The following is a 21146-nucleotide window of genomic DNA, read 5'->3' on the forward strand; positions in this document are numbered from 1 at the left end:
ATAAAAGGACTATTTAAAGGCTCTGGTAGTCTAGAAGTCATAACTGCAATACATTCTTACATACATTCTACCAACATTTCAAACTTTTTAAATTTTTTTATACTCTATATATAGTTCGTTTTGGTATTTATTGACTATTTCATTGTTGTTAGCCCTGCTTGTATTTATCCTGCATATTTATTGACTTATTCTTAGAATTTTATTACCTGCATATCTTTGTTCAAATATAACCCATAGTGTTTCTCTTTTTGTCTGCCAAGTACTATTTCCAAATGAGTAAAATCTTCATGGCTACGCACAACTTAGTTATCCCTCTATATTTTATAAACTATAAACAGTCTATTTTATGTCCTTTTTTGTATGTATCAGGACAATAAATGCTATTTGTCAATTTGTGAAATATGTTCCACTCTGCTCAGTATTTTAACTTATCTTATTTCTTAGTCTAAGTAATTTATTTCTTATTATCTCTAAATTGAATTTATCTGATAAAAGGACTATTTAAAGGCTCTGGTAGTCTAGAAGTCATAACTGCAATACATTCTTACATACATTCTACCAACATTTCAAACTTTTAAAATTTTTTTATACTCTATATATAGTTCGTTTTGGTATTTATTGACTATTTCATTGTTGTTAGCCCTGCTTATATTTATCCTGCATATTTATTGACTTATTCTTACAATTTTATTACCTGCACATCTTTATTCAAATATAACCCATAGTGTTTCTCTTTTTGTCTGCCAAGTACTATTTCCAAATGAGTAAAATCTTCATGGCTACGCACAACTTAGTTATCCCTCTATATTTTATAAACTATAAACAGTCTATTTTATGTCCTTTTTTGTATGTATCGGGACAATAAATGCTATTTGTCAATTTGTGAAATATGTTCCACTCTGCTCAGTATTTTAACTTATCTTATTTCTTAGTCTAAGTAATTTATTTCTTATTATCTCTAAATTGAATTTATCTGATAAAAGGACTATTTAAAGGCTCTGGTAGTCTAGAAGTCATAACTGCAATACATTCTTACATACATTCTACCAACATTTCAAACTTTTAAAATTTTTTTATACTCTATATATAGTTCGTTTTGGTATTTATTGACTATTTCATTGTTGTTAGCCCTGCTTGTATTTATCCTGCATATTTATTGACTTATTCTTACAATTTTATTACCTGCACATCTTTGTTCAAATATAACCCATAGTGTTTCTCTTTTTCTCTGCCAAGTACTATTTCCAAATGAGTAAAATCTTCATGGCTACGCACAACTTAGTTATCCCTCTATATTTTATAAACTATAAACAGTCTATTTTATGTCCTTTTTTGTATGTATCGGGACAATAAATGCTATTTGTCAATTTGTGAAATATGTTCCACTCTGCTCAGTATTTTAACTTATCTTATTTCTTAGTCTAAGTAATTTATTTCTTATTATCTCTAAATTGAATTTATCTGATAAAAAGACTATTTAAAGGCTCTGGTAGACTAGAAGTCATAACTTCAATACATTCTTACATACATTCTACCAACATTTCAAACTTTTTAAATTTTTTTATACTCTATATATAGTTCGTTTTGGTATTTATTGACTATTTCATTGTTGTTAGCCCTGCTTGTATTTATCCTGCATATTTATTGACTTATTCTTAGAATTTTATTACCTGCATATCTTTGTTCAAATATAACCCATAGTGTTTCTCTTTTTCTCTACCAAGTACTATTTCTAAATGAGTAAAATCTTCATGGCTACGCACAACTTAGTTATCCCTCTATATTTTATAAACTATAAACAGTCTATTTTATGTCCTTTTTTGTATGTATCGGGACAATAAATGCTATTTGTCAATTTGTGAAATATGTTCCACTCTGCTCAGTATTTTAACTTATCTTATTTCTTAGTCTAAGTAATTTATTTCTTATTATCTCTAAATTGAATTTATCTGAAATTATCTCTTCTTTTTCGAGTTAGTAGCTGCTGGTAATCTTGAAATTGTCTTTAAATATTTACCTTTTGTGAGTTGTTGTTATATTTAATTGTGTCATGTAAATATCGCAGGAGATATCGTAATAGAGATTACATACAAACACCCTCTACCAACGTGTAATGTTGAGTATAAATTTCAATTCAATACCTTAACTATTTTCAGACTTTTGCATGCACAAACGTACGAGAACTGAACTTTTAAAGTCCATTATAAGGACACAGACTGCATCGCTATCATTCGACGTAATTCTAACGATCATTTCCCGCTGTTCTCGTACGTGTAGCGATATATCGCTCGGCGTCCCGACGCCCCCATCGTGTCTATTAAGCCGTCCGGGAGGGTCACAATCCCCCTCGAATTAATATTATATGCGTCGCAGGACCGGGAGAGAGCGAGGCGTAACCGGGTCAGGAATTCGTCCTGCGAGAGCGACTGAAGGCCCGTCGACGTAGACGTCCTCGAAGCGGGGACTTTATTAAAAGGATCGTGCGGATAAAGCGGAACGGTCGAAACGATGAAACTACAAATTTAGATGGAGGCGCGACGCCGCGAGGATTAATTCGGACGATGGGCGGATATCAAAGAACGAGCTGATGGGAATTAATTCACTTGAACGTGTCTGGGAAACGACAAAGTTTGATAATGTTGGGATCGTTTATTTATTAAATGTAATTCCGTAAAAGTCAGCCATTATTTTCTCCAGGATATATATATATATATATATATATATATATCAACGTTGCCAACTTGTGGTAAATTTCCCAATGTATGCGGAACCCCATTTCGATCGGTGTTTAGCATTATGCAGCGAAATTACGGTAATTTCGACGTCTCGTCGTAAATATAATATCGATGGCGTCAATTTCTGTGATAGCGGTGATAAGTTTCATTAGCTGCGATTATTCTAACAAAAATGACAATGAAAATCGTGAAAATGGCTAAAAATCGCAATTCATCACGACTATATATATGGAAAATGTGGCAAAATATTTTGCCTCTTGGATAAAGGTAAAAGTCTCAAAATGTATGTATTTTGGTCTGCTATAACCGAAAATCCATGTTGAAATGCCTTAGAATGAATAGTATTTAAGTTATGTGACATAAACTAAAATCAACCCATTTTTCAGAAATACACTTTTCATTATATGACTTAGAAACTAAACGCTATATAAAATGATCTGTACCACCATTCGATTCGGCGTAAAATTCTCTATAACTATTGAAAGTATCATTAAGCTGCGATTATTTTAACAGAAATGACAATGAAAATTGTGAAAATGGCTAAAAATCGCAATTTTTCATGACTATATATATGGAAAATGTGGCAAAATATTTTGCCTCTTGGATAAAGGTAAAAGTCTCAAAATGTATGTATTTTGGTCTGCTATAACTGAAAATCCATGTTAAAATGCCTTAGAATGAATAGTATTTAAGTTATATGACACAAACCAAAATCAACCCATTTTTCAAAATACACTTTTCATTATATGACTTAGAAACTAAACGCTATATAAAATGGTCTGTACCACCATTCGATTCGGCGTAAAATTCTCTATAACTGTTGAAAATTTCATTAAGTTGCGATTATTTTAACAGAAATTACAATGAAAATTGTGAAAATGGCTAAAAATCGCAATTTTTCACGACTATATATATGGAAAATGTGGCAAAATATTTTGCCTCTTGGATAAAGGTAAAAGTCTCAGAATGTATGTATTTTGGTCTGCTATAACCGAAAATCCATGTTAAAATGCTTTAGAATGAATAGTATTTAAGTTATGTGACATAAACCAAAATCAACCCATTTTTCAAAATACACTTTTCATTATATGACTTAGAAACTAAACGCTATATAAAATGGTCTGTACTACCATTCGATTCGGCGTAAAATTCTCTATAATTGTTGAAAGTTTCATTAAGCTGCGATTATTTTAACAGAAATTACAATGAAAATTGTGAAAATGGCTAAAAATCGCAATTTTTCATGACTATATATATGGAAAATGTGGCAAAATATGTTGCCTCTTGGATAAAGGTAAAAGTCTCAAAATGTATGTATTTTGATCTGCTATAACTGAAAATCCATGTTAAAATGCCTTAGAATGAATATTATTTAAGTTATGTGACTTAAACCAAAATCAACACATTTTTCAGAAATACACTTTTCACTGTATGACTTAGAAACTAAACGATATATAAAATGGTCCGTACCACCGTTCGATTCGGCGTAAAATTCTCTATAATTGTTGAAAGTTTCATTAAGTTGCGATTATTTTAACAGAAATTACAATGAAAATTGTGAAAATGGCTAAAAATCGCAATTTTTCATGACTATATATATGGAAAATGTGGCAAAATATTTTGCCTCTTGGATAAAGGTAAAAGTCTCAAAATGTATGTATTTTGGTCTGCTATAACTGAAAATCCATGTTAAAATGCCTTAGAATGAATAGTATTTAAGTTATGTGACACAAACCAAAATCAACCCATTTTTCAAAATACACTTTTCATTATATGACTTAGAAACTAAACGCTATATAAAATGGTCTGTACCACCATTCGATTCGGCGTAAAATTCTCTATAACTGTTGAAAATTTCATTAAGTTGCGATTATTTTAACAGAAATTACAATGAAAATTGTGAAAATGGCTAAAAATCGCAATTTTTCACGACTATATATATGGAAAATGTGGCAAAATATTTTGCCTCTTGGATAAAGGTAAAAGTCTCAGAATGTATGTATTTTGGTCTGCTATAACCGAAAATCCATGTTAAAATGCTTTAGAATGAATAGTATTTAAGTTATGTGACATAAACCAAAATCAACCCATTTTTCAAAATACACTTTTCATTATATGACTTAGAAACTAAACGCTATATAAAATGGTCTGTACTACCATTCGATTCGGCGTAAAATTCTCTATAATTGTTGAAAGTTTCATTAAGCTGCGATTATTTTAACAGAAATTACAATGAAAATTGTGAAAATGGCTAAAAATCGCAATTTTTCATGACTATATATATGGAAAATGTGGCAAAATATGTTGCCTCTTGGATAAAGGTAAAAGTCTCAAAATGTATGTTTTTTGATCTGCTATAACTGAAAATCCATGTTAAAATGCCTTAGAATGAATATTATTTAAGTTATGTGACTTAAACCAAAATCAACACATTTTTCAGAAATACACTTTTCACTGTATGACTTAGAAACTAAACGATATATAAAATGGTCCGTACCACCGTTCGATTCGGCGTAAAATTCTCTATAATTGTTGAAAGTTTCATTAAGTTGCGATTATTTTAACAGAAATTACAATGAAAATTGTGAAAATGGCTAAAAATCGCAATTTTTCATGACTATATATATGGAAAATGTGGCAAAATATTTTGCCTCTTGGATAAAGGTAAAAGTCTCAGAATGTATGTATTTTGGTCTGCTATAACCGAAAATCCATGTTAAAATGCTTTAGAATGAATAGTATTTAAGTTATGTGACATAAACCAAAATCAACCCATTTTTCAAAATACACTTTTCATTATATGACTTAGAAACTAAACGCTATATAAAATGGTCTGTACTACCATTCGATTCGGCGTAAAATTCTCTATAATTGTTGAAAGTTTCATTAAGCTGCGATTATTTTAACAGAAATTACAATGAAAATTGTGAAAATGGCTAAAAATCGCAATTTTTCATGACTATATATATGGAAAATGTGGCAAAATATGTTGCCTCTTGGATAAAGGTAAAAGTCTCAAAATGTATGTTTTTTGATCTGCTATAACTGAAAATCCATGTTAAAATGCCTTAGAATGAATATTATTTAAGTTATGTGACTTAAACCAAAATCAACACATTTTTCAGAAATACACTTTTCATTATATGACTTAGAAACTAAACGCTATATAAAATGGTCTGTACTACCATTCGATTCGGCGTAAAATTCTCTATAATTGTTGAAAGTTTCATTAAGCTGCGATTATTTTAACAGAAATTACAATGAAAATTGTGAAAATGGCTAAAAATCGCAATTTTTCATGACTATATATATGGAAAATGTGGCAAAATATGTTGCCTCTTGGATAAAGGTAAAAGTCTCAAAATGTATGTTTTTTGATCTGCTATAACTGAAAATCCATGTTAAAATGCCTTAGAATGAATATTATTTAAGTTATGTGACTTAAACCAAAATCAACACATTTTTCAGAAATACACTTTTCACTGTATGACTTAGAAACTAAACGATATATAAAATGGTCCGTACCACCGTTCGATTCGGCGTAAAATTCTCTATAATTGTTGAAAGTTTCATTAAGTTGCGATTATTTTAACAGAAATTACAATGAAAATTGTGAAAATGGCTAAAAATCGCAATTTTTCATGACTATATATATGGAAAATGTGGCAAAATATGTTGCCTCTTGGATAAAGGTAAAAGTCTCAAAATGTATGTATTTTGATCTGCTATAACTGAAAATCCATGTTAAAATGCCTTAGAATGAATAGTATTTAAGTTATGTGACATAAACCAAATTCTGAAAATATATGTATTTTGGACTGCTGGGGTTGAAAATGCATATTAAAATGTCTTATATTGAATAGTATTTAATTTATGTGACATAAATAAAAGACAACTCATTTTTCTACACCTTCTGTTTGTATAGCTTAATAGAAAATGTTTATAGAAATATTATTAAACCACAGTTCTATTCAGCGTGGAATTCTTTATATTCCCTGTAGTTTTCATTAATATCTTATTATTTTAACGGAAGTGACGGCAAAAAAGCTTGAGATTGGCAACTAATCACTACTAGAAAATAATTTAATTAATAAAACACTTTAACACATATTCAAAAAATTTACAGCAATTATTTTTAATATAGTGTATGACTATCTAATCACGAGTGAAAATAGGTCTGGACGATTCGGCATACGACATTGTCATATTAATATGCGCACGGTAACTCACTACAGAACTACCAACTGACAGAAAAAAAACCTCAAAACTCAACCCCAAACTTGATACCAAGACTCATTCATGAAACGTCGACGCTAAACTAACATTCCCGGTAATAAGTAATGGGTTGCGATGGGTCGATCCATTTCCGTCTTCAATTCCACGACTCGGTCGAATTAATTTTAATTAAAATTAATAACGGAGGAAGAAAAGAGATACGGTTTGTCGGAGGGGCATCAAAAGCGCGGACCCAATTAAAAACATCCGCCACGGCTTTTGAAATTTTCGCAATTATCCTAATTCGAAACACATGCCGGCGTTCCTCCTCTCACTCTCGGCGCCTCCTCGTCCGTTTTCAGCGGACGGGAAAGCGCCGCTGCTGATGCCGATAATGTTGCACCGAAGATATCTGGCGATTCGCGAAAGTTTACCCTTGGTATGAGGGTTTCCCGTATTTAAAACACGAGCGAATATAAACTGAAATTAGTATTGTTCGACTATGAGTATAAATATAATCTATTCAAAGCCATTTTGTCCATACGTCATCTAAGTTTGTGACGTCAAAGCACCACAATGTTGCCGCATCAACTAACATCAGTTATAGGGGCGTTTTTTTTATGTAGTGGTATCCCCCGAAGGCCTAATCCACATAATTAACAATTGTATATCTGAGTAACGTATTATACTTTCATTAGAGAGCATATTTATGTTTTATGCTTAGTTCTTGTTTCTTTCGATGCAATGTATCCTTGTAAAGTCATTATGATATTACTATATTTCTCTATAGTTTGTCCTTTTAATCTCTGTGTACATCTTTCTTATTAAAACTACATTTAATCACTGCATTCTTCTTAATGCATTTGCCATATCTGCAAAATAGTTAGTGTTATTTCTCTCCTTATACATGTTCATCAAAAGTTTATGTATATTCTGGACAATAACACATGCTCATAACGCTTTCACAGTCTATAATAAAATTCCCTAAAACTAAAGTATATTAATTGTATACTGACCTTTAGTGGTTTCCTCTTTCATCACCCTGTCTTGGAATCGTCAGCATTGAATCATAAACCAACATTCATAAGGTTTTATTCAATCACTGTTCAGAAACACTAATCAAGTGAATAACTAAGCTGTTTATTTCCAATTTATCAAAAACTTGCTCAAGATTCTACCATTTGTCAATTTCTTCTTCATTATGTCTGATCGAGCTCATACAAACCGAAGGTACTATTTTCAACAATGCCTCTTTCCATAAATCCAGACAGTTCTGATTTGAATGTCATCCTCGACCTGAATATCTATTGTAATAATTCTTTGCAATACCACGTATCAACTCAATTGGATTAAAATGTAATGATAGTGAGGAAGATTTCTAAAAAAGTAAATCACATTAAATGAATTGAAAAATTGAAATTGAAAAAAATTGTTCATTAGTTAACATGATTTCCTCGAAACTTATTTTATGTACTTTAAGCCATTCCTTAATTGCAGCCTTTGTTGATGTTTGCGGTTGGTGGTTTGTAGGATTTTCCTCACCACTGTACTATATATATGGTAGATATGGTGTAATGTACATTACAATAACTCATGGTTCTTCCAAGTACTTTAAAAGCTGATTTTCAAACTACTGCAAAGACAAGTTATCGTTCATTTCTTCATGGTAGTCACCCTTAGACAGAGTTACACTAATTCTGCACAAGATATAAAACTATTCATGTTTCCAGCATGAATAGCTATATGTCTGCGATGAATAAATGTTATAACTAACAAAACTTAATCGATAGTTATTCCAACATTTACCTTTTTCCATCAGCTTTCGTTGTCTTTGAAATATTTATCTCATTTAAATATATAAATTGATATATTTCTTCCTTGATTTTGTTATATGCTTTTAAAAATTGCATTCTTTAAAAGCAATCTCTGGAAGTTCATGAAACCACTTCGTGGGTTATCTTTACACCACTTAAATCCTATATTATCTAACAATGTATGAACGGATATCCTACATCTCTCAAATAGCTATATATCTTTTGGATTTTTATGGATTCTTTCCAGACTAACAATTTTCTGTGAAGTAATTAATAATTGAATTTCGATTGAAAAAACTACTTACTGTTTTATACATTTCATATATTTGAACACCAAGCTGATCTTGATTCGTCACCTGTTTCGCATAAACCCGGTTCCTTTTTGGCGAATTTAAGGTTATATTGTTTTTTATTTGTTGAGATATGTTAGTGACTGTATCCGTACTAATACACAGTGCAGCTGCAAGGCGCAAAAAAATATTTTCAATAAGAACCGCGGCTGTTTCAAATTTATTAAAACAAAGACTTAAAACAACGTTTGCCGGTTTATAACCCGTAATAATATTTTGAAGTTCATAATATTTTGAAGAATTTTCAGACGTTTGGCAAACGGACAACTTTTGCAGGCTCATTCCGTTACATGTTCGAACTTCCCTAACAGCTTTCTATATCTTTTTAAATAGAATAAAGTGACAAGGATAATATTGTCTGACTGTAATACGAATTTACAACTTTAGACAGATACATATTGACACTCGTGTCACTGCTATTTAGAATTATATTATATATATATATATATATATTATATATATATATATATATATATATATATATATATATACATATATATAATATATATATATATATATATATATATATATATATATATATATATATATATATATATATATATATATATATATATATATATATATATATATATATATATATATATATATATATATATATATATATATATATATATATATATATATATATATATATATATATATATAAGCGATATATCTCCCTGTATTTCAATCAAGAATTAATAGACCCTATCTCGTCATTTAAAATTAATCAACAAATTAAAGATTACTAATGTTTTTAACATTCGGTAAATAGGCTTTTTTCCCTGTCAATTGCTTGTCTTTTTATTTTTTGCTAATAATCTAAATTAAAAATTACAAATATGCATAATTGTAATTACTATATGAACCCAAACATGTAGAGGAGTACATAAAATATATGTTTATTAAGAGAATTAGTTGATTGGCTACGGATGCCTTCGATATTGAGTCCCTATAAATAGAGTAATATATAATTAATAGAAAATTAAATCCAAAAACGTTGGTATATTTTCACGTGCTGTTAGCTGATTTTGTTACGTAATTGAAACTGAATATTAAAAAGTAACAATATATAAATTAATAAATAAATAAATGCATTAAATAAATAAATAAAAATATATAAATAAACACGTCTATCTTATCCACTAACTTTTAGCGTCTTGTCAAAGGTGGCCTAATGTTCCATTCTGAAATACCTGAATGGAATAACGAGTTACCTTTAATTTTATTATATGCTTTGGGACAGACATAAAGTGTATATATAAAAATAATATAAAATAATATATAAATAATAATATAAAATAATATATAATATATAAAAAATAACATAAATAAAAAATAATAAATCAAAAAACAAATAAAATTAATAATACAAACAGGGAGGTTAAAAGAATAAATAGTGTACATACAACTTTAAAATAAACAAAAATATAGAACTGCAAACACAACCATAACGAAGTAGAGGCTCCGTCTAGACAGCACACTGAAGTGGTAACGTTTAATTGATCAGTAACTCTAAACTTAGCATAGGCTGAATTATTCTATGTATAAAATCATATATGTATTACCAAGTTTTGGTTGATATTTTATTAATATCCAAAACAGATGTCATTTTTCGACAAGAACTCGACCGCTTTCCTTCGGAACTCCGAACGTAAGACGCGCGTAAGTTGAAATGTGTTCCTGGCGGGATTTGAAAGAAGAAACCGCTGTCAGAAGCAACAGTATTTCGGTCCAAGTTTACGCCCTACTTCTCTAACTACAAAGTCTCCATTCGAAAAGTTGGCTGTACGGGACGGCGGGGCGCAGCCCAAGCCTCGTCGCGCCGCGGCCCTCAGCCTGGCGGATCAGGTCGGAGCTCGTCTTTGTGCCATTGTCGCCGCACTTTTGACATTCCACCTGCCGATTTCCAGTTTGAATTTCGGTGACCGAGGCGGGGATTTAATATCGTGGACGAACTATTTTCCAACTATCGACAGTTTCGATTGAAAATTGCTTGCCTCGGTTATAATAGACTGTACTATTGTTGTAAACAAATTCGAAATCTCCAATATATATACATATATATATATATATATATATATATATATATATATGAAACTCTCAAAACATATGTATTTTGGTGTGAAAGAAATAAAAATTCATGTTAAACTGCCGTAAAATTCCTAGTTTCTAAGATATTTGATATAAACAAAAATCCACACATTTTTTGAAAATTTAATTTTCGCTGTGTAACTTAAAAACTAAATATTACCTAGAAATAATTATACTACCATTCGATTCACCGTAAAATTCTTTATAATATCTGTAATTTTCATTAAAATTGTAGCATCCTTAAGAAAATGGTAGTGAAAATACTGAAAATGGCAAAAAATCGCAAATTTCCACGACTATATACATAGAAAATATGTCAGATTTTTTTATCTTTCAGATTAAGATGGAACTCTCAAAACATATGTATTTTGGTATGAAACAAATGAAAATCCATGTTATAAAGCTGTAAAATTCATAGTTTCTAAGATATTTGATATAAACAGGAATCCACACATTTTTTGAAAACACAATATTCATTGTGTAACTTAAAAAGTGCAAGTTACACAAAAATTATTATACTATACCATTCGATTTAGTGTAAAACTCATGTAATTTTCATTTGCTTATGATTACGATTGAACGAAAATGACTACAATAAAAAATAAAAATATTACAGCAAAAGTGAACTGTTTATTCACGTTATCTTTAAAAAGTAGAATAGAAATCATCGATACTGGAGACTTTAAATGAATATTTATAAATCCACCCTGTATATACTGATAAGTACCCAAAAATAATGTCCACACTCCCATATGATGCCATACAGATCGACGAAGAAACCGAACGAAGATAACGTTTCAATCTTCGACCGTCCCCCGACTGAGAACCTTAGAGAAAAGGCGAACACGGAGAAAAAAACCGAACATAAATCCGACCTAAATGAGACGCAAGTACCTCCTTGGCAGTTATTTTAGCCCGGCCAATGAGTAATAGGGATGATATACGGGGTTGATGGCGGTTTCGCACCCTTAATTGGACGATGGCTCGGATTTTATTGGCCCCTTTCCGCCGAGACCGGGGCATCGCCAGCCAGAATCCGAGTGAGACATTTCGGTAAACGGTTATCAGCGAGGAATTTTTCACGAATATTGCGAATGGGTCACGTTTCTGGCGGCAGAAGTTACGCGCCGCGGTTTATTAAATCGTGTCTGCTAAGGGCATTAAGACGTTTTTCGACATATGTCTCGGGCATTTCATATTTTCCACACACGCGTTTTCGCATTTAGTTCAATTTAAAAGTCTAAAAAAAGGTTTTATGGAAATACATTTCGTATTTCATAACATGCTAGTAAAAAAATTGATACTCATGAGAAATTCAAGATTTTAAGGACTGTTTTTCTTGGAAATATATAACTTTAAATTTGCAATACTGTTTTTGGTGAAACCATTGATAATTTATGACCATAATTCATAATAAATAGTTTTGATCGACAATAAACATTCACCAGGTCATTAGCAAATGCAAACGATATACCGAAAATCATATTCAATTATAAATAACAGAAGATTAACTAATTAGTTAAATCAATTTGATTTATTTATGTTGAAGCCCATTTCAGACTTCGATGATTCTTAAAAGCACACTTTATATAATGGGATAGGGACAGTGTTGATTTGTTGGTTTGTTACGGAATTTACAAAACAAAACTTAACTTAATTAAACAGTTGTCCTATTGGATAAATAACATTAATTAAATACATCAGCATATTAAATACACTATAGAATAGTTCTACTACAAAACAAAACAGTACCAATTTTGTTGAGATATTATGTAATCTAATTTATTAACTGAAACATTTACTTCAATATGGTGGTATTGAAATATAACATAAAAAAAAGTTACAAGTTAATAAGAAAGTAGTACCGGAATTGTTGTTATATAAATTAATTTACAAGCAAAATCACGAGCTTCATTTGAGAATACATGTGTGTAATACAAGTGTATAAAATAATGTGTTAAAAAATGCAAACTATATAACTAGGTCGTACTAGTAGTCTTTTCCTATTTTATATCTTAGTTTACGAATAGAAATATTAGCTAAATTATACCTTTCTTCTATTTGAGGTCATTTGTATATATCGACACATCAAATGTAATACAAAATGTTATATAGGAAATATAGAGGTAGTACCAATGTTGTTTAAATGTTGTGAAACATCTAACAACTGAAATATTAACACATATATAATGATATTTAAATTTAGTACTATATTAAATATAAACACAGCAAAAAGTTGAAATAAATAACGAGGCAGTACTGGTATTCCTCGTTGTATAACTCTATTTACATTAGTTTTATTTGATAATGTTTATGTAACTTGCGAATTAAATGTGCTACAAAAATAAACAGACTATATGACGGGGTGGTACTAGTACTATTTTGATATTGTTTATCTTAATTTGCAAATAGAAATTTTAGTTAACAATACCTTTCTTCCCATTAATATAATTTGAGTGTATCAACACACCAATTGTTATAAAAAAAATTATTGGAAATGACGAGGTCGTACCAATATTTAGATGTTGTGTAACTTAATTTACGAACTGGAACATTAAATAATCAAAATTACCAATAACGAGGTAGTACTGGTATTGGTTTGTTCTTGTATAACTCAATTTACAAACTGAAATATTAGATTCATTTAATAACGTGTACCTCAACGTATTAAGTATAATAAAAAATATTCATAGCAAATAATGAGGTTGTACTAGTTATAGTACGTTGTTTTATTTAAACATGACCTAATTTACAAGCTGAAATCTTAGTTTCATCATATCTTTCTTACATTTCATAACGAATTAAATATTATTTCAGAAATAGGTACTATATAACAAGGTAGTACTAGTGTTGTTTTATTGTCGCTTAACTGAATTTACAATCTGGTCTTAGCTTCATTCTATATTTCTTATATTTCGTAACTTTTACATATCACAACGCATTAAATATACTTCAAAAATGGTACTACATGACAGAGTAGTATAGTGTTATTTTATGTTTAAACAACTAATTTTAGATTTGATTGAATGGTTTTATTCACTATTTTATAACGTTTACCTACTTCTTTATCTGAAGTACACAACAAAATAGTATAGTATATTATATAAAAGAGTAGTACCAGTATTGTTCTACTGCATATTAGAAATGCACCATCAGTTTTATTGTAACGTATTTTAATATTTTATTCAAAAAAACTGTTTATACTCTTATTTTTTGTAAAACTAGAAGAACAATGTCTGAAGAGTGACGCATACCTTGCAGGAATCATTTAGTCGATATTGCTCATATCGCAACATAACCTTATGACGTACCTGCTTCATTAACGACATTATTTTCTTGGATAGTCGATTACCGTACATTGACGCACATTTAACATGTCTGTGATAGTATATTTCAGGTCATGACCAGTAGGAAACCATAAAATAAAGGCTGGATACTTGGGTTTCACATGATGTCATATTGAAACATTTCAAACGTCTGAGCTTCAAGGTTCGCGTTGTTAAAAATCAAGGGTAATGCGTAAGTATTTGGTGGCACAGGAAGGAAATATTTTATGATGAAGTTCTCTATCGTCTACATTCCACTCTTTACTATCAACGACTAATTTGATCAAAGGATAGACAATCAATAAAGCAATGAGAATTAATTGATAAGAACGAAATATTTGTCGTCCAACCGCGTTAACGCAAAACCACGTCTTTAGTGAACTATTTTCCAACAGACCAGACAAATCGATACTCGCGTCTTTTCGATTTACCGCACAAACAGAAATATTCTAAGGAAGAGAAAACGGTAATCCCCGGACGATCAGCGACCGAAAAGAAATGATTCCTGTTTGTCTTAAAGACGACAAAAAGGACCCGTAAAAGGACCCTACCGGCTTGGTGGAAGGGGGCGGGCTTAGGTCTAAGCCGTCCAGGGATAATTCTTCTTCATAACTATTCTCGTTTGATGGCGAAAGTTGGCCGGAAAATTAGTAATGGCCATTCATAAGCCCAGATAAGATCCCGCTCAAGTCGGAGGTTTTAGATAATGGCGACAATAATTTGGTCGGCTCCATTGGGTTGCTGTTATCAGATAAGAGTAAAGGGGGGACTTTCTGATTTCAATATCGTCGATAAAATGTTTACTGTACGAAGAATTTTTTTTATTAATCTCTTGGAACTTCAACAATCTGCCCGTGGGCAATATGTATTATAGCATGATTTCCGTCATGTGAAGGGGTATTGATATTGGTATTGGGTATTTGTGAACACTCTAGCCCAGTAGAAGTACATCAATCAAATTCTAATTAGGTTTGAATCTAAACTTTGAAAATAATATGAAAGAAAAACTATCAAATATATGGGTAATAACTAATTGTAGTATGCTTTTAAATTTTAGTAGATTTTACAAGGGAAGTTTAAAAAATAATGAAGAAAATGCTGATTAACCAAATAATAAATAATTATAAACTAGTCCTAATTATTATCAACAAATCTCTATCGGGTTTCCAGCCAGCACGGATCAATACCAGTCCCTTTCGACGGGGGACTGTCTGGTCCATCAGCCATACGTAGCACACCAAACACAAATCAATTACGGCCAAATGGATTCACAAAACAAATTGCTCACTCCGAATTTAACTACTAACGCAAACGGAATTCAACGGCGTCAGGCTCGATTCCAAGAGTTCAAAAAACCCTACGAATATAATTGGAAGGCCGACGAGGCCTTCAAAGGAATGCGAAATATACACATATACGTTTAAAATTAAAAGTCCATTAATTAATAAAAAAACAACCAACCGGGTACATGTATTTGTGTGGTGTTTAATGCCAACAGACTGTGTCGAATCAGTTCGATGACCTAGCGAACAATGGGGGACGGTTAAAAGTCAGTGATTCTATAAAATAATTAACGGGTTATTTATTTTTATAAATGGTTACTCGGCGATTTTTATATCATGATTTAAAAGAGTTGTTATAAGTTATATATTATAAGAAACTAAACTAATGGTATATATTAGAAAACACTAAGCACTTCCAGATAACCATATCAGTGTTCTATCTTCTCGGGTTTTAAAATTTCAACTTCAAAATCATTTGTCGTCCATTTTTGTAGTCAGAAACTACACAAGATATCACTCCCTCACACTGTATAATATTTTCATTAATAACAAAACCATGCGCTAAAATATTGGGCCTCAGATTGGACTACTATCTCTCCTGGAGAAATCACTTATCAAAGTAATCATAGGTATCACAATAAACTCTTCAGACTGCTCTCAAATTCCACCATCCTTGCGGCTGAATGGGACGCAAAAAGGAGACCTTAAATCTTATAATTTTGGTTACAGGCCGTGATAAAACTGGACTTATATGCTCTGACCCTCGAAGCTCACTGCAAACTACCAATAATGTATTTTCCTCACATCTCCTACTGATGTAAATGCTTGATATAGTACATTTGTAGTTCTTAAAATATATAGCCTGAGTATGCTTCTAACATCTTAAAAACTAACCTTCTTAAAAATAGGCTATAAATAATAATCAACAACACAACTTAGGTATCGTCAAAAGTCTAGTCTTGATCAGAAGAACTAAGATCAACTCCTAATATTTCTACAAATAACGAGCTTTTTTCCAAAATACGAAACTCAAACGAAAATCAATTATTGTGTTTCTACAAGATTTTGTAAAAGTCCTACAAATCAGATTCCAAAAAGACGATAGAACTGCTTAATGTTGATGTTTCGAGAATTCTTCTCGATAACATATAGTTTGCATTGCAGAGCCATATCGTCAGAAACTTAATGAATAAAGAATCAAATTACTGACTAACATCATCGTAATTTAGTTAAAACAAGTACAAGAGTTCAGCAAATACTTAGAATCAGTAATATAGAAGAAGAAAATGATCGCTACTCCAAGATGGTGGACGTGGAAGGCAGAAAATGATTCATTCTGACATCTGTAAGCTTAAATATTAAAGCAAATTATTTGTGATTCTTATTATAAACTAAATTATTCGATTAAGAAACGACAATCAGTACGCCGTCTAAACAGATTTACATCTATCCATCAGTTTCCCAAATATCGTCACCGATACCGATACGTTCCTTATATCCGCAAACAGGAACTTGTTTTAGTATTCGTCATGGAGAGCGATGGAATGTTCCGACCGCTATCTAGATGAAAATACCGAAACCGAAATAGAGATTCCGAACTGCGCCGATATCAGTGGATGGTTTTTCCGGTTTTTCGACGCTTATCGGCGCCAATTCGTATTCTGGTTCCGTTCGATGGACGGGGCCTCGGTCCAGGCCCTTTTCGATAGTCGCCCGTTAATCCATCGTTGTCGTCGTCGCCCAGCAGATCCGGCTGTGGCGCAACGCGACTACCAATCGTTCACGTTGCCCTTCGGCCAAGATTTCACGATATCCTCACGGTCTCGATGGAATGGATTAGACATCCTGATAAATCTTTTAAATAAAAAGGTATCTTTACTTATCTTATAGAACATATTCTATATATATATATATATATATATATATATATATATGTGTGTGTGTGTGTGTGTGTGTGTGTGTGTTTGTGTACAATACATTCACTACATGGAAAACTCCATGGAGACGAACTGAAAAAATACAGGTCATCATACAATGAAAGATCTACTGCTACCTGTTGTATAGCCTTATTGTTTCTACGAAGAACTCAAATAATATCTGGAAAAATAATGCACAATATGCTATACGCAATAATCTCAAATATTTTGGAATTCATAATATATGAAACTATGATTGGCCATTTCTCTTTTAAAAATATTCCGATATGTTCTTATCTAGAAACCTATATTTTTGACTTATTATGGCTTACTTATTTAATATGTTTATTTAAACACACCATTACTTTGCAATAGAAATTGAATAACTCATCGAATAAGTAGTACAAGATTAAAAGAGTGCAAGAATTATGTTGCCCCATTTTCATATAGACAAAGAAAAATTCGCAATAATACCAGATATTTTAGAATGCATAATACATAATATTATGATTGTCCAATTCTCTTTTAGAAATATTTTGGAATATTTCAATCTATTGTCTGAATATTCAATCTATATTCTATCAATCAATATATTCAATCAATAATTAATCAATCAATCAATCAATAATTCAAATCAATACATTCAATCAATATTCTATCTGAATATTCAATCTATTTCAATTATTGTCTTTTATATATTTATTTAGCATATTCAACAAGACACGCCATTATTTTGTAATAAAAGTATAAGCCGTACAGATTTAAAGTAAATAAGAGAAGAAGGGTCCTGTTAGCCGACACAATTCCGATTCCAAAAAATACTAAAATACATTGAAACTTTTTCATGTGAATTGCTGAAGATTAGTTAATTATAGTAAACTCATTATTCCGACATAGAAATCAAATGCTGGCACAAATATAAGAAAATAGTTTGAAATATTTTGAAATTCACAACACCTAAAACTTTAATTGGCCGCTTCTTTTTCGATATATTTCAGAGTGATCTAACCTAGAATGGTATATTATTTCTTTTATATACTTATTTAACATGTTTACTAAAATATGTCATTACTTTGTAACCCAAATAAATAAAATCGCCTCAAAATAAAAACGCAATCCTCATATAAACAAAAAACTATGCAGAATAATATCATTTGAAATTCATAATATATAAGATTATGATTGGCCATTTCTCTTTCGATATATTTCTATGTAATGTTCCAATTTTGAAACATACATTCTTGGCTTTTATTTATTTATTTGGCATATTCATTGAAACACACTTTGTAATAAATTTAAAATAACGCATAAGCCGAAAAAAAAGACATTTTTTAACTGAGATTTCGTAACTAAAGTTATTAAATTAAAGCTTTTACATCTAGGAGATCGATGTTAGTGTTCCTTTTGTAATAAATTTAGTCGAATGACCGTTTGATGCGAGTAAAAAGCCGAAATGGCAGAAGAACTATGACGCGATTTCTAATTAACTGTTTGTTCCAGGGCAATTCTCCGGGAGCAGCTCAAGCGTGGGCGGTTTCAGCACATTAAACAGCAGGAGATCTCGGCCCAGCCGTACTAATCGGCCGAATAGACAAAGCACTCTGAACAAATCTTTCGACAGCGACTGCAGTAAGTATATCTCACTTTAAATAGATTTTGTGGAATGGCCCTGATTCAGTGGTGGTGAAAACTGCCGACAGGAAACACTAATTGAATAATTAATTGTGTGTTAGTATAAAATAATACAAGGTGTTTCGAAATAATTGTTGTGCAGGGTCATCAATATTTCGTTTCACGCTTCGGACATCAAAATACTGTGTGTTTAATCACTTCAGGTTACTAGCGAACACAATGAAAAACAATTTTAAAAGCTATTAAATGGATTATGAACGTTGTTTCATCAGTTTGGTTGGGACTTGGGTTTTTCATCATTATGCTGAAGGTGTGAAGAGAGAAAGGAAGGATTAACTAATTATTAAAATACGAATTGTGTTAAAACAATGTTTATAAGCTTCATTTCCAAAAAAAAGTAAGAACCAATACAATATATACAATTTTATAATTTTTTGGTTATTTTCCAATTTTTTACTGTCACTTTTGTTCAAATAATGACAGGTTAATGAAAATTATAAGAATTATAAATAATTTTACGAAGAACCTAGTGGTGATAAATTATACTTTCTACCTTCTCTTTTCGTTAATTTCAGTCCAAAATACATATATTTTGAGACTTTTACCTTTACCAGAGAAGTAAAAACTTTTATTATATATTGATAAAAATTAGAGATTTTTTGCCATTTTCAATTTCATTTACTGTAATTTGTGTACAGATAATCGCAACTTAGTGATAATTGCAGGGCTTGTAAAGAATTCTGTCTTGAATACTAATATAATGATTTTATAGAACCGTTAATTTTAAAATTATCCATTGAGTATGTTGAAAAATTTGCAGGATCTCTGTTTATGCCGCATATCTTACTAATAATGAACTCAAAGAAAGAAATTTAATATGGATATTAGTCCCTTTCGCCGCAAGATATTTTATCTTTGGTCATACAATATATAATACATTGTAGGAACATTGTAGAACTCATCATCTATATATATAGTCGTAAGACGTGACCTAAACTGATAAACTATTAACTAATAATAAAATAAAATACCTACAAACTTCAAAATAGTACTCCAAACCGAATAACTATCTGCATCATCTATATTACATACAATTACTTCTTTAAAAAAATTGTAATTAAAAATGTATATGTATTATCCCCTTGAGGTTAAACATTGTTCTCATTTGAAATATTTATTTGAAATTGCAGGTATCTGATACATTCATTTGATTCTTTAACAATTTTAAACTTATATAACTATTATAATAATGAGATATAATATATATGATATATCTGACATATGATATATATGATATATATCATATATATGATATATATGATATATATGATATATATGATATATATGATATATATGATATATATGATATATATGATATATATGATATATATGATATATATGATATATATGATATATATGATATATATGATATATATGATATATATGATATATATGATATATATGATATATATGATATATATGATATATATGATATATATGATATATATGATATATATGACATATATGACATATATCGTGTAAGTATTAACGATTATTAAAACTTGGATTTATTTCCTTCATATACAAGAATAATTAAATGTGAAATTTACATTGACATACCTTATATATGACTCATACGCAAATTGGCGAATGGAGATAAACATGATATTCAGAATGTTAAATATCAAAGAGTTTGCCCGAATATATTTATCCGATTTTTTAAACGTGGATATCATATATCAAATATGGATAACAGCCCAAAAAGTAATGTTATTTTTTCA

The 21146-nt window shown here is 30.5% G+C and overlaps 1 protein-coding gene across 9 annotated transcripts in view; it reads left to right on the plus strand.

The window, feature by feature from the left end:
• The window catches only part of Grip (Glutamate receptor interacting protein), a 347975-nt gene that overhangs the window by 272775 nt on the left and 54054 nt on the right, over positions 1–21146 (plus strand). For all 9 annotated transcript variants that reach the window (XM_076410452.1, XM_076410453.1, XM_076410459.1 and 6 more), the window contains one exon: positions 19234–19362. In XM_076410452.1, coding sequence (XP_076266567.1) covers positions 19234–19362 — 129 coding nt within the window. The remainder of the gene's footprint in view (positions 1–19233; positions 19363–21146) is intronic.

This window comes from Rhynchophorus ferrugineus, unplaced genomic scaffold, assembly GCF_030347505.1.
Source record: "Rhynchophorus ferrugineus isolate W39M unplaced genomic scaffold, kcgeb_rfMv2 rfM7, whole genome shotgun sequence".
Classification (NCBI taxonomy): domain Eukaryota; kingdom Metazoa; phylum Arthropoda; class Insecta; order Coleoptera; family Curculionidae; genus Rhynchophorus; species Rhynchophorus ferrugineus.